This window comes from Strix uralensis, chromosome 23 (assembly GCF_047716275.1).
Source record: "Strix uralensis isolate ZFMK-TIS-50842 chromosome 23, bStrUra1, whole genome shotgun sequence".
In the NCBI taxonomy this organism is placed as follows: Eukaryota; Metazoa; Chordata; class Aves; order Strigiformes; family Strigidae; genus Strix; species Strix uralensis.
In genome coordinates, this window is record NC_133994.1 from 3,446,649 (window position 1) to 3,462,293 (window position 15,645).

Here is a 15,645-nt window from a genome sequence, read left to right on the forward strand (position 1 = left end):
AGCAGCCAGTGCATTGGGCTGACCCAAGGTTAATGAGCGCTTGAGTTCTAGAACTCTCTTAAATTGGCATTAGGTATCACCTGGTATCTCTGCTGACCAGTAAGAGCACTGTCTCTGTGAAGAGTGCTAGTGCTCTACATACAGGTGTGAATAACTCCTGTTAACGCTGCCACAAGTTGTGAGAGCTTTCATTTCCTCCTGCCCAGAAGGAGGACAGGAGTATTAAATGAATTCAGGGCTTCTGCATAAAGTTGCTAGCACTGAAGGATCATATCTTTCTTCTACTCAGGGAAAGAGTCATCTGCCTTCCCGAAACCTCCTGATGAAAATGAAATGGAAATTTCCCTGGGAATGGGGGGAGTGTCTTCTCTGAAACGTTTCTGGGTGACCACCCCCCCATTATGCTGCTGCCTTTGCATTGCCAGAGGTGTTCTGCAGTTGGAGGTGAGGAAAAGCTGACCTCAGAAGATGGTATTTCCAGTTTCAACCACAGGCAGGAGCTACTGGAAATATCGTCCCTTTGAAGGTTCCAGTCTTGCTATGCTGTTTTCTGTGGTTTGGATAAATCTGTGCAAGTAGATCTTCACCTGGGCTAAACCAGTAAAATTAGGGGCATACAGAAGTTCTGGTTCCTACAGCAGTGGGTGCCCAGCTTGATCAGAACACTTAGTGCTCACTTGTTCCTAACCTTGTTGTTACCTTTAACTGCGGGGAAACAGGAATTTCAGACTTCTACCTCTTTGATCTTGTTCTCACTCTCTTTTGTTGTCATGATTAATGACAGACTATTTTAAAAATGCTGCAGTGTCTGACTAATGCAATCTGAGGGGTGTGCAGAGTTCCTTATTTCCTCCCATTGCAGACCTGCTAAGTGATTGGAAAAGAGTTTATTTTCCACTTGACTTTGTCAGAGCTTTTGAGTGCCTGAGGCAAGGAGAGGGTTAATATTATGTGCTGTGTTAAAAGTAACTTCTTTTTTATCAATTAACTACATAACTTTCATGGTCAGAAAAAGAAACAAGTATGTGTGACATCCAAATTCTGCACATAAAAATCCCATTTTTTAAATAATAAAATGTATCAGGTTACTTATCTGGAGACTATCCATCTTACAGCAGCATACATGTATCAGTTAGCAAATGCCTCCATGTCCCTGCACATCTTGTCGTCGCAGTGTTGATCTTGTGGGGCTGCAGCCCTGTCACACGTGTTTGAAGAGGCTTCTTCCCACCACGGAGTGCTCGCGAGGCATCCACTCGTGTCTCCCTGGATCTCTCTATCAGGACAAATGTCCCCCTTTCAAAAAAGATCACTGCTACGAAGCCATTGGCAGCAGCTGGAGCACGCTGGGTAGCCAAGAGCAAGGGGCAAGGGAGTGAACTGCAGTCAGTCTGATTCCTGCAGCTCTGCTGTTTGTGGAATTGGTCAGTACCTACATATTTACTCTTTCCTTTAAAGAAAAATGCCAGGGAAAGGGAGCGAGTATCAGACAGTGGTGTTAGACATCTCAGTGGTGGATCTCCAGCCGTTGCCCCTTGCCTTGCTAGGGTTACATTCTTCTTGCTTTCCCCCCTGTTTTAAACAAATAGGAGCTGGAGCCGTAGGCTGTATTAAAGAGTGATAGGGATCTTCTCTGATAATACCATTCTGGGCTACACCTGAGGAAGCCATTAGCTTAAAACTCACAACGAACAGGATCTGATAACAGGGGAGGCAGAGGGTGGATGAGAGGGAGAGGAAGACTATTTGTAGCTGTGCCAGGTAACATTCCCCTTCAACAGCCCCAGTGACTGTCTCAGGGCTGAGCAAGAAGGGAAGGAAGCAGAGAGCTTTCTGCAGGCTCCAGCAGGTGTGTGGGAACTGCTGCCTGTGCTGGTGACAGAGCCTGCGTGGGGCTGTGTGAGGAAATGGGACAGTGGGGTATAGGTGCACACATGCATGTCCACTGGATCCTCTCTTGAACCCACAGCTACCTGCCCAGAGAACCCAGTCCTCCTCCCATGCTTCCCCACGCTCCCCCCTGCCTCATTTTCCAAGCCATCGCTAATGGCGTTAAAGCTACCTAAATGTCTGTGTTTTTAATGTTAGCTTTCATTGCTTGCAGTAAAAATAGCAAGAGTAATTACTGTTTGAGGCATGATGAACTCTAGCCACATGAAAACAAAATGCCATCCAAAATTAGTCCCCTCTCCGCACGCCACCAGCCAGCAGCACTTCACAAGAGCACCCTGGATGTTGATGGGTGAAGGTGCTCATGCACCAGGGATGCCTGTCCTCGCTCAGCTCTGCTGCCCTACAGCGAGACTCAGCCCTAACACGCTGGATGCAGCAGAAGCTGGGCTGAGGAGCGTGTTTCCAGCCCTGAGGGCTTGGAACCACTGTCGTGCTCATCTCCAGAAGGGGCAGTTCCAAACTAGCTCTGTCTCCACTGGACCACTGAGACCACCTTCCTCCTTCCAGCTGGCCCAGCTAAACCTCAAGGATTGTTCTTGCTTCCCCCTCTCCTCTCATGCCCAGTGGAATCACACAGGCATTTGGGGTCATAAGGAATGTGCTGTTTTGACTCTGAAAACTCAGCGGGAGCATTCGCTAAAGACACGCTGTAGTTGTATCAGGACCAAAAAAAGGGGGTGTGGGGGAATGGAAAAAATTACTGTTTCCAACTGCAGCCAGGTTGCTGCTTCCCGTGTCCTTGTACTGCTCATAGCCTTGCCCAGGGCCTGCTGCCACAGTTTAATCACCCTAATGAAACAGCAGTGCGTGGCGTGGAGCCCGCATGGCTTACACTGAGTCTCCCTTGGTTTGTGTCACAGGCTCTACACTGCTGATGAGTCACTGGTTCTCCTTTGGCTTAAGTGGCAAAAAGGAGCCATTGTGGCCTGTCCCTCCTGTTGTGAGCCTCTGTCATAGAATAGAATCATCTCGGTTGGAAAAGCCCTTGAAGCTCCTCCAGTCCAACCATGAACCTCACACTGACCGTTCCCAACTCCACCAGATCCCTCAGCGCTGGGTCAACCCGACTCTTCAACCCCTCCAGGGATGGGGACTCCCCCCCTGCCCTGGGCAGCCCATTCCAACGCCCAACAACCCCTTCTGCAAAGAAATCCTTCCTAAGAGCCAGTCTGACCCTGCCCTGGCGCAGCTTGAGGCCATTCCCTCTTGTCCTGGCGCTTGTTCTTGGCTCAAGAGACTCATCCCCCCTCTCTGCACCCTCCTTTCAGGGAGTTGGAGAGGGCCATGAGGTCTCCCCTCAGCCTCCTCTTCTCCAGACTAAACCCCCCCAGTTCCCTCAGCCGCTCCCCATCAGACCTGTGCTCCAGACCCTGCACCAGCTCCGTTGCCCTTCTCTGGACACGCTCGAGTCATTCAATGGCCTTTTTGGAGTGAGGGGCCCAAAACTGAACCCAATAATCGAGGTGCAGCCTTACCAGTGCCGAGTACAGGGGTAAGATCCCTTCCCTGTCGCCATACACTGGCCTTGTTCTCAGCATCTACTTTTGGTCACTCGTGGGGGTGCAGGGAGCTTGCTCTGACCTGGCAGAGCTATTTCCATGCTGGGGTTTTTGCTACGGCCTTGGTAGAGCCATGGCCTTGGTAGAGCTATGCTAGAATGGCTTTTTTGGGGTATATAGCTTTGTTCCGTGCTGTGTGGACTCTAGTTTTGACTAGGGATTTCAGTAACTGCCTCCTCTGCTTCCCTGCATAAAAATTCCGTCTCATCCAATTAGTAATTGTGGGAGGTAGGATGCCTGAGGTCAGCTCTGTTTGATGATTTCAGGCGGACCATTTAACTTCTTTCTAGATGGCTGGTTACTTTTTCTGAGGATATTCATAGATTGCCTGCTTTTACCTGGATGCTTTTTTTCATGAAATCTGTAGGAACTTAGATATATCTGAGATCTTCACATTGCTGCCAGGTTTAGTTAGAATGTATTACATACAGGTGTCAGAGGCACGATCTTATTTCTCTAAGAAACCAGGAAATCACTGCTCAGAAAGCTGTGAGTAACTGTTGTCTCTTATCGCTGTACATACAAACTGTGTGGAACAAGATAACGTGGTGTCTGACTTCTGTGTCACATTTTCATCCAAACATGCCTTGCATCCTCTGGGGAAGGATTTATTTTATTTTATTTTATTTTTATTCCAGGCAAAACCTCCTCAAAGCTCCTCAAAGGGCTGAGTGCCTCCTGTTGTGTGCTTTAGTATCTCAACTGTCTTGGGGTACTAAGGCCTTTTGGAGTAAAAAGGAAGGCTGGGACAGAGACTGGGTCAGGATTTGAGTGCAAGCTTAGGCCAATTTACAAATGAGTCAGCCCTTACCTAACATGACAAATCCCATCAGCTTTTCCCAGACTAGAGGAGATGATTAAAGGGATTGGAAAAGCAAAACAACCCCCCAATGTAACTCTCTCAGATTATTCAAAGGTAAAGTGATAATGTGATAACAGCTAGAAATTATCTTTCTCTCTGCTAACAGTGTCAGATCGTACTCTGACCTCTGGAGAGAAATGTTACCAGCCTCCCACGCTTTTTGGACGAGTTACTTCATTGCCTCCAGCTAAATACCAAGGGCTCCAGTTCCATTCCTGGAGGAGAATATAGGGACAAATATTTGAAAAGGATGAGGCACTCCTATAGACATGTGGAAGTAAAACGCAAACCAAATGGAAAGGGCTTTTCTGCAGCACCTCAAGCACCAAAGGACAGTGAGCTGGCTGCCCGTAAGCCTGGTGTAGAAGGCTTGCTCCCAGCCTGGCTGTGCACTGGTGCATTTGCTCAGCTCTTTGCCTTTATATTCGTGCTACTTGCCACGCTGTGGGACAAATCTCCAAGTCCTGCCATGCAGATCAGCTTCTAACCAACTTTAATGAAGCTATGCAATTTACCACAAGGAACAAATCTGGGCCCTTGACTCTAAAAGAGTCAAGTTTTCTGCAAAAGTCAATTTTATTAGAGAGAGATGAGACAAAACAGCATGTAAATGAAATAACTCTGGGTGTAAATGCCACGTGCAAAGGATTTGCCTTTCGGTTCTCACCAGACTCCAGAACTCCCTTTCCAGTCACGCCTGAAGTCAGCTCCAGGGAAGCACAGTCTGTATTAGCTGGGGGCTGCTGATGCAGGAGTACCAGAGGTGAGGCAGGCATGCAGGGCACCATCTGCTTCAAATGGCTCGAGCTTATACACAGACACGTTTTTGTGCGAATCTAACAGTAAATCAACACCTTCCTTTAACAAGCTTCCTTTAATATAATTAGATGTTTCTTTTTGATATATGCATTAACCACTTGGGGTTTGTCCTAAGGCTGTATCTTTTTCTCCACCAAGGTTATTGCAACACATACAAATCTTTTTTTTTTTTTTTTTTTTTTTTTTGAATTTGTGAGCACTTATGGGGCAATTTAAGATGTGCTGGAATTATAGCCCTGAGCAGTAGAGGAGAAAAGCTCACAACAACCTATGTAAGAGTACAGAGAAATCAATCAGTGGAAAATGGGTGGAAGATTCTGAAGAGATTTTTGACGTGTAGGTGAAAGGGAGGACAAGAGAGAGAAGATAGCATCCATCTTTCAGTATCTAGAGTGCCTTGCTTAAAACATCTCACCAGTGCAATTCTGAGTGATACCAGCCAGAAAGCACTGGGAGCATGTAAGGAAGTGACCGAGAACTGGGGTGAGAGAATGTCATTAGCAGGACATAAAATGGGGAGGAGCAAGAAGAGAGCATGCCACAAACCAGGGCCAGGAGCAGGGCTGCAGAGTGCTGTGACAGGGAAAGGGAAGACCAGTGCCAGGCTGGCTCTGTGGGACCCTCCGAAATGTGTTCTTTCCCAGTGGGATTCTGGACAGCAGGACGCTGGCAAAGTGGGGGCTTTGAATCAAGTGAGGAAAGGAAATGCCATTATTCAACCAACTCTCAGCCCAGGGGAATTCTTGCACCTTCCTTGATCTTTGAACCTGCTAGCATGAATTTTAGTGAAGTTTGTGCAAATTGACAGTTCTTCTCCCACATCGATAAAGACAAAAAGACTTGAAACAAGATATTGTACCTCCCCTAAAAGGTCATGCAATGGACACTGATGTCAGGGAGTTTGAGAGCAGCTTATTTTACTGGAGCAAGATCCTCCCTGGTAGGAGGGGATTCAAGCCTGCCTTTTGGTCAAATAGACACCCTCTGTAAATCTCCTTCTGGAAGATGTTGGCTCTGGTACCCTGAAAGGGGGCTGGAGGAGGCTGCTGGGATCACAACGTTGAGGATAAGGACATATGAGCGAGACTGGCTGACTCTAGGAAAGGGCTGGAGACATGGATGGAGGCAACAGGGAACTTGCCTCTCATGTCTAGTATCTAAATGATTGCTGACCCAAGAAGGTTTGGGATTGCTCAGGGAAAACATGTAAAGTAATCCCTTCTGGAGGATCTCTTTTGATGAGGCTTTGCTAGAGAAAGCTGGGGGTAGGGAAACAAAGCAAAGTTCCAGATCTGATATTATACCTCCAAGACTGATTTTACACTCAGCTGTACTTTTTTTTTTTTTTTTTTTTTCTGGGGGATGTCTGCTGGTTTCCTGAAAACACATCCCTTCTCGAAAGAAAGTCGAAACCTCTCCCATTGGCTATTTGTCTTGGATTGTCTCATGGCAAGCAGTCTGTTAAGACTAGATATGAACATGAAGAAATCTGTGGAGAGAGGAGTGTAGGGAAAGATGATAATGAAATTCAGGGAAAGCTTATCTTGGACAAATAACCCCAGAGGAGGCTGTTCCCACCTGTTTGTTTATAAATAAAATGAGAAGAGAGAAAACACCAGGTCTTCGAAGAGGAAAATAATTTTTTTTTTTCCTATTCTGGACAGAGTTGGGCATAGGCACAGAAAGGAAAATGGGTGCCCTTTGCCAAAGTGCCTGTGAGACTGAGGCAGGACTGGACTGGGGAGGTGTACAGGCAGGGAATGGAAAGGCTTTGCAGCAGCACGTGGCTAGTGATCACACCAGAGACCACTTGCTTCTGCTGAGCCACGTGCTAGAGTTACATGCCATAAGTGCTTGGCCACGAGGGGGTTGTTTGTGGCTATCTAAGCACAAGGAGTACTTGCTGCTGCTTCAGCACAGTCAGTCCCCACAGCCGTCTTGGGCTGCAGCAGTCACGCTGGGGAGCACAAGCATAAAAGAATCGCCTGTTAAGCCCTGTGGTTACAGGGCTGCAGCCCAGGGCAGTTTTTCTGCCATGCTTGTTCATTCTTCAGGGTTGTTGAACTGCTACTCCTGATGGCCAATTGTTTTTTAAACAGTTTCTAACTAGAAAAAAGGAGTGGGCAGTTATGAATCTCCTGGGGTGACGCAGGAGTAGCAATAGCTTCTCCTTGAATTGTATTTTTCATTTTGATGTTTCAGCATCTTTTCCATATACGTGTTTCATTGCTTTTAACAGTTAAGTGCAGTTGTCAGAAACAAATGCTAAACCAACCTCAATGTTGCCCTCCTTCTGGATGCCTTAACAAGGCATTCAGGAAACGAAACTCTACAGGAGGGTCTGCCAAAGGAAGGAGTAGCACCTCCTGGAAATGCTTGTCCCACCCAAGACTCCACACTTCTGCACACAGCTAGGTCAAGATGTATTGTCTGCACCAAAAAGCTCTCGTCTTCAGAGTGGTAGTGCTTTTACCTCCAGGTGGCTGTCTCGGTGGGACTGTGCTACACATTAGGTAGCACAACTCAGGGAATGTTGTCACTGGTGTGACAGAGGTCCTCCAAGGCCTTCCCTTAGTTCATACGTGCGTGTACGCAGACACAGATTCAGTAACTAGGAAGATGAGCAATCGTACCTCTGTGTGGGGAAGAGCTCAGGAGGGACAGGATTCTGCAGCAGAAGGAACTAGCGGATGTAGAGCCAGAAGGGTTAGTGCCTCTCAGGAGTGAAGCGGGACTCTGGCTGCCTTGAGAAAAGCAATCCATGCGTAGATAAACTGAGTTGTTTTTATAGTGAGGAGAATTAACAAGACTAGTTTTAATCCTAAACCCTCATTAGCAACGAAGACTTGAAACATTCCTGCCTAGAAAAGAAAATTACAAGAGAAACGGTGAAAATAAAACTCTGCCCCAAGTGGCATTTATACTCAACTGGGAAAAGACTGGGAAATCTTTGGAATCTACTTACCACTCTTTTTTCGTTGCCAGTGGAAGCTGCCTAACACAAACCCATAACAAAGATGGAATAATAGTCAGTGAAAGGAGAACTGCTTACTCACTGACAGGTTAGCAAATTTATATTTCATTATGTAGCTGGCACAAAAGGCCCTCCATTCCTGCAAATAATTAGCTGCCTGGCACTCCTCGGGGGCTTCAATTACGCACCTGTATAAGTATTTGCCAAATCAGCACCTCAGAGAAGAGAATCAATAAAGACTACATAAAACATGTTTCTTTAAATAATCCGTTCAGTGGTATTTTTCTGTTGCCTTACTCATAAAGGTGAAGCCTTTATACTCTAATGAGTATTACCTTCATTTCAGCCAAGCCTTACAGCCTGAGCATATTTGCTTTGGGTAGAAACTGCAGAGGCCAAAGGGGAGTTTTTGAAAAATTTAAGTTCCTATAATTCTGGCTGGTTTTGGCTTCCATGGACTCCAATAAAAACAGAAGTCTGATTTCTTAAGCACCTTTTCTAAAAGCTTGTACTACTCTCAAGGAGCATAACAGGTTAATGTTATGATGCTAGGGACTGTCTGAAATGTCTCTGGAGCTGTAAGAGTAAGACCTGCTCTTCATTCAGGAGAAATGTAAGAAGCTACAAAGCTCCTTTAGAAAATCAGGTCGTTAAAACCGTAGGAGCCATCAAATCACAGAGCCTGTGTAAGACATGCCAGCACTGAGCTGTGTCCGCACAGGTGCAGAAGGTTGGGGCTGTGGAGTTGGGGAGAGAAAGCAAAGGAGGCGAGATGGTCAGAAGGACCACAGAGGCAGAAAGCAGGCAGCAAGAACACATCAGATGCAGGCGGTTAAGTTTGAGAAGAACTAAGTACGACTGTTTGGGCAGAATGTGAGTTGAGAAGCAGAAAGTCAGCAAAGAACCTGTGAGCTCTTGGTGATGTCTGCTAGCGTGGAGGAACACTAGAGAAGTCAGACAGAGTGAACAGACAAAACTGGAAGACCAAAGTCCTCGCCCTGTACTTCAGTAAGGTGGTAGTGACTTGCTGAACACGCACATAAGTGTTTGCTGGGTCTGAATGAGAAGCCTCAGCAACAAGAAATATATTTATTGTTAAAATAACTCTTGTGTTCATACAGAGTTACATTAAGGTGGTGCCTTCATGAAACAAGTGGGCAAAAGACAAAACAAGTGGGCAAGTGAATAACTTGCATTATAATATACATCAGTAATATTGTATGTTATTTTATATTTTTACATCAGTGTTATGTTATATGAAAGCAACCTAATGCTGGGTTATTAATTTATGCTTTATATTGGGAACAGAGTTGGTGGGGCACCAAGCTGTTAGCTATTAATGTAAGAAAAGAATGGATTTTGGATGCTCAAGCCACATACTTGTCTGAGACTGTGACACTGGAAGATCAAGACACAATCCAGGCTGTATCCACTACGCTTTGTCGGTGACCCTTGGACAGGGCACGTGTAGCAAGCTGTTGAAGCCCTTGCAGTAGAATGGGCTTCTCAAACCAGCCTTGTAAAGGTACAAGCAATAACTCGTAGTATGATGTGAGGGAGATTCAAGACCAGAAAATGCAGATTACCCAACTCTGTTTTTCCTATGAGCAGCCAACAGAGTCAGTTTGGTAACAATAAACATGCAAATATCATTTGATGCTTCTTCATCTCTGGGACAGGATCTCTGAGGCTGTGAATCTGCTCATCTCCGTTGCTGAGAATCCCGGCTACTACAGGGTAGAGCGTGCAATGCAGGAGGGAGGGAAGGAGGGATCACATGGACTGTGTGTCAGGAGGGTGGAAAAAAAGGAGTCTTTTTTCCAAACCAACATCGTTAAGAATAAAAGCAAATCACAGTGTCTGCAAAGAAGCCCTTGAGGACAAAGATGGGAACAGGGTTGGGCAATGCAACAAATAGACCATTTTTCATCACAATCTCATAATTGCTGTCTTGTTCCCAGTCTGCTCTTATGATAGACTTTGCAATACCCACTGGGGACTCTTCTAGGACACAGCACTGTGAGCCAGAACCTCATTTTAACATTATACCAGGGAAACTATGCTAGGCAAACTGGAGCCACGGAGTCAAGTTTGGATCCAAAGTACATTTTTTTTTTTTTCCTTTGGCTCCAGAAGCCCAGAGCAAGGAATGTAAATTGGCTTTGCAGAAGTATGTCAATTTTGGTGCCAAAGTTTCATTCGATATCATCTCTGTCTGGCACCTACACAGCAGGTGCTTCCCGAGATGACCTGAGGCACATCGGCGCAACACAAACACTGGGCTCAGCTCTGCTAACCACACAGCTCGTGTGTCTTGCACAACCTTACATGCCACTGCCTCCCTGCAGGCGCGGAGACTGTCTCCTGACACCATGCCCCCAGCCACAGCTACAAGTGGATTTTGCAGGGAGGCTGCCTGCTCCTGCCTCCTTCACCCCTACCCAAACCAAGGCACCGCCTCACAGTCAGTGCACACGAGTGATAAACCTTTATTGCTCATTGTGAGTCACTCTTGACAACTCTGTTCTGAGTCTTGCTGAAGCTGATCAATCTACCTGCATGAATAAAAAGTGCTCAGAGGAGTCTAGGGTGCAGGCCTGCCCCTTTTGGGAGAAGCATGTCCCTCTCTTTGGGGCACCTTACTGAAATCACCGGGGATGTATTGTGGTGGTGTGCAGCAGGACCTTGTGCAGAGCTTGGCACAGGATTAAATGAGGCAATCGTGTCCTGTGTATGTGATCGGGGTCTCCTGCAGTTGCAAGGTCAGCAATATCGTTGGCAGTCATCATCGTTTGGAGGGGAGGACGTTCCTGCCTAAACCTCAGCTGTTGTGTTGCAGAGGCAGAGTCCACGACTGAGCGCTCACTGAGCCGTGTGCTAGTTACTGTGCTGGTTTGTACCTCGGTCTCTGCTAGGTCTCGATCACAAAAGGTACTCAGATGCTCATTTCAATAGTAAGCAGAAATCAGGTGAACCACATGAGCTTTCTTCAGGCCTTGGGTTCGTTGTCATATTTGTCTGGATGCAGAAAAAGGAAGCATGTTGGAGTAAGAGCAGTTTGGAGCATCAACCATAGTCAAAGGCAGGCCGGGAAGTCTAAATTCTTTCATGGATTTGTAGTAAGACAAGAATCTGAGCATCTTTCCGTTCATTCAGCTGTGAGGTCAGATTTGTCACACTGACTTGGGGAGGTATGGAACAGACTCAGTTCAGCTAAAGCCAGCCTGCTTTTGTGGATGTTTGTCTGATCCAGAAGTGTTTGAATCCACTAAGATTTAAAATAAGCTAGGACCAACTCACCGAGTGCCCCAAAGCTCCCCAGAATTTTCAAGGTGAAAAAGGAGTTTCAATCAGATTCCCAACCAAAGGAGTGTGTTCTGTCTTTAATTATTAATGTCTGAGAGAGTAGATTATATTGTTTTCATAATGGGGCAAGGATCCTCCATTTCTCACACGCTTCCAGGCTCACATTTGATAGCAAACTCCCATGGAAAGATTGCAAAAAATTCCTTGCTGGAAGATACGATTAAACAATAGCCTTCTGGTAATTTAACAGGCAGATCACTAACCTGATTCCAATCTCCCTGAGCTAACGCATGCTGACAGGGGATTGTTTCAATTAATTCAAGGTGACAGTAACTGACAGTCTTTTCTGTGAAAGGCTGATCTGTCCATACAGGAGATGTCCTCTAATGTACCTTTGCAAATAAAGTAGTAAGAAGGCAGATTAAAGAAGAGAGCAAAAGATATCTTGTGTAAGGCGCCTTCTTCCATCCTCAGCACTCTGCAAAGTGAAGCCCTCTGCACAGCTTGCTCTGCTCTGCCATCCCCAAATCTCCTGGATTATTTTACCTTTGTAACTGCTCTCTCCTGTTCCAGGTTAATAAATCCCAGTGAGTAACAGAACTGACTTCAGTTTGACTTCCAGCAGAGGCAGCTATACTTCATTACCTAAATCCTGCATGAACAGCCTGACTATTGAATTTAACCCGGGAGATGTGGTGCTTTCCTGACTGAAGTCGAGTGAAGCTGGGTGAAGTAACCATTCTCATTTGGTGATTTGGAGTGATAGGCCAGTATGTCAAGGGAAAGCTGCTGCATCTCCACCTGAACTCATCTTTCCTGTCCCAATTAAAGTTGAAATTCCCCCCCCCCTTCCCTACCGTGGGTGTCTATGAACTCATGGGAAATCAGGATTACCGATCTCCTACTTACAGGTAAAATGTGCTCTCATTCAGTGCCTTGGAATCGTAATGTGAGATGTGATGGAAAGGAATGGTGATATAATATTGAAAGAATGTTTCTTTTAGCTAGAAGCAATTTTTGCTGTGCTTTGTTTTGTTTTAACCAGACACAGCCCCGAGTGAAACCTTTTAATGTGACGCGAAGTAGTGTGGAGAATTAGTCATTTATATTAAAAAAGCAGGATGTAGCTTGGCAGAAAGGCATGAGGATGGCGTGGCTAAGGCTGCAGGATTTACAAGGAGACAGGTGAATTGTTGCACTGTAATAACATTTGGCTGGAGGAATTTTCAAGGAAGCAGAGTGTCACAGTTATCCCCAACGTGGAGTTTCATGCTGCCGGTAGGAAGCAGAATAAAAGTGCTTCATCTAAATGTCTTAATTACCCAGTGCTAGATAAAAATGCATTTAGCCGTGCTAAGCAGAAGACTGTTTATAGAGTAGGTGCAAAGCCAGGAGTTGCAAAAAGAGATTAAGGAGTTCAGAGGAGACAGAACTGTGCATGGAGACAGAGGGGCCTGTGTTTAACCCGTAAGATTCCTGGGGGGACAGGGAGAGGGTGGGGAAGCAGAGGCTGTTTGTTGCTTTAGCTTCTCTTTCTCCTTGGGTCCCGCAGCTTTTGCCTCAAGTGCTTAGCTCTTTTTCAGGACACATCCTGCAACACGTCCCTGGCTTCTCCTCCCTTACAGCCAGACAAATTGGACCTCGTTAAGCATCCTCCCACAGTTGCCTAGGCGCCAGGGCTGACAGTGTTGTGATGGCTAAAGAGCAGGCTGACGGGGAATCTGCCTCACGCTGAGTGACAGCGCTGGCCTCCGGCCAACCCCAGGGCAGAGCTGGAGGCTCTTGTGCACAAGATTCAATCTTTAACATTTTGCAAATGATGTGCCTGGTAAATTAATAGTCACTGCTCAGAAGCCACACCAGGAGAACCGCTGTGTTCCTGTTCTCATACTGGGAAGACAGAAAAATCCTGCTGAGGCTGGACAGGGGAAGTGGTGTGGAAGAGAGTTTGTCGTGAAGAGTCTCGGGAAGCGTTATGACACGATGTCTTTGCTCTGTACAGAGGTGTCCACAGGGCTGCACCGTGTTATTTCTCATTGCTAAAACACAAATGCATGATAGAAATATTACAAAGAAACCCCAGGGATACTGCTCCGGGCCTCGTCAGGCCTCTTGTTGGCATTGCTGGAGGACAATGTTTTAGCTTTGTGAGGCTTCTGGGAGTTTAATAGCAGGCTTATTCCAGTGAGACCGAGTATAATAATTAGCCTGTTGATTCTGTGGGGCATGCTGTGGCCTGACCATTTGCTTTCCTGTGATGAGTGACCAATTGATTATGATCAGTGCTGACAGCCACAGTGAGTTAACAACCCATGGGGATGTTGGGTTTAGCCCTTGTTTTGCAGTAGGCAATGTCCACTCCCCGTCATTTATTTTGTTCTTTTTTGTAATTGCTAGGCAATTCTCACAAAAAAAAAAAAAAAAGGGTCTGGGCTATTTTCTTGGCAGACCAAAACTATCCTTTTCATCATAGAAGCAGCCTGAGCAGCAAAAATGCTATGCTTTGCTCTGCACTTATATTTGCTGTGGAGAAGGATGTCAGGGGGCTCGGATGACTGGTGTACAGGCTGTCCTTACCCTGCTCTTGAATCAGACAACTGTGATAAATAATGGGAAAATTAGGTTCCTGGTCTAATACATGTGAGGCATCACAGCCACCAGAAAAAAAAAATGCATTTCAGTCATTGATTTTTAAAGCTACTGTGGAGCATCTATGCTGTCAGAGTAAGGTCCTGCTTGTATTTCTCAGTTAGGCAGATTCTGATTCAGAACTGAAAAGGAAGTTTTCTAAGGGTAAAGCCTGAGGACTTAGCGAGGTGCTCTTGCCAGTTTGTCGAGTGGCACTCCTGCTGTCTATGCAGCACTGATCCAGTAAGCCAGTGCAGAATGGGTGCTATGGGACTTGATTTCCTCTGCAATGAGGAGCAGCTGATTCAGTAACCCTGTGATGTGCTTCGGTACTGCAGCAGTGGAGAAAAACAATAGAACTGGAGCCTTGTAGCAGAAATCGGTTGATTTAATTGTAAGAAAACCATACATTTTTGGATGGTAGTCCACAACTGGGGGTTCCCAAATCACTCCAAAAACTGTGCATTGGTCAATCAGAGACATTTGTCAGCCTTCTGTGAGCGGTTCAGAGAATGAAGGAACAGAGCTGCATGTGGGGGCCATCACAAATGGAGGAATAGATATTGCTGTTCTTCTTTATAAGTAGGTGTTTTCTTTTTCTCCACGCGTGTGTTGATTTTCTTACTGTCACCAGCTTGTGCTCTTTTCTCACTTTGATCTTCAGATCAAAGAGCAGAAGGGGATGGGAGGTGGGGGGGGGATGGGCAAGGGCGGGGGTCAAGTTGGTCACAGAATATTAGATTTCCCAACAAACATGCCAGGAAGAGAAAAACAGACAGGAAGAGAAAGAAAAAGTAAAAAATGAAAATAGAAGCAGAGGGGAAAGAGTCAAGATGTTCTAGAGAATGATTACGCTTATTGTCCTGACATGGTATGTCTGTGCTCAGATCAAACCATTGGGACTAACACAGTCACTGAACTGGTGCTGGTTCCAGTCTGCTGAGTGTAACTCAGACAAAGCCTCCCAGCCTGTCTGCTCCCACCCAGAGCTGCAGCAGGGTCACGAGGTGCCAAGCCTGTCCCACGCAGGACTGCTGTCACTCTCATGGCAGGGGCACCCGTGCCAGCATGAGACACGAGTCCCTCACAGAAATGAGGCAGGATCTGTGTCTCAGCTGGGCAGGGGTGTGGTGAACAGACTTGGCAGAAGTCTCAGCTAGTTTATAGCCAGTGGTGGCATAAAATAACTGGAAGACAAACAAGAAGTGGTGGGAAAGGCAGCTTTCTAAGACTCCAAAAGACAATGTGTGTCCAGTTCCTTCAGAAGGAGTAATTCCCCCTTCAGTTTACCTACTGGATAAACAGTGTCTGGAGAACTCAGGAGACTTACGCTGGTACAGGACAGGGCACTGGCTACTGGAGCTCTGGAGCTCCCAGCCCACCTTTGCCACCAAGAGTGACCGTGGCCCTTCTCTGCCTTTGGGCTGACAGTCAGACAGGAGAGGATGATATACTGTGTTGCAGGGGGTGTATTAGGCTTTAACAGGTAAGGCTTATTCTACGAAATTAAGCCTTGGAAAGAGTCAGAAAGAATCAACTCTATC

At 46.3% G+C, this 15,645-nt stretch overlaps 1 protein-coding gene across 10 annotated transcripts in view; it reads left to right on the forward strand.

The window, feature by feature from the left end:
* C1QTNF12 (C1q and TNF related 12) overlaps positions 1–15,645 on the forward strand; it is an 81,681-nt gene that overhangs the window by 38,389 nt on the left and 27,647 nt on the right. For 7 of the 10 annotated variants that reach the window (XM_074893317.1, XM_074893311.1, XM_074893314.1 and 4 more), the window contains one exon: positions 290–504. The exons of 1 other annotated variant lie outside the window; for it this stretch is intronic. In XM_074893317.1, coding sequence (XP_074749418.1) covers positions 290–459 — 170 coding nt within the window. In that variant the 3' untranslated portion in view covers positions 460–504. Of the gene's footprint in view, positions 1–289; positions 505–1,174; positions 1,211–12,046; positions 12,078–15,645 lie in introns of those variants that run through there. 2 more of the 10 variants (XM_074893318.1, XM_074893320.1) reach the window with 2 other exon arrangements.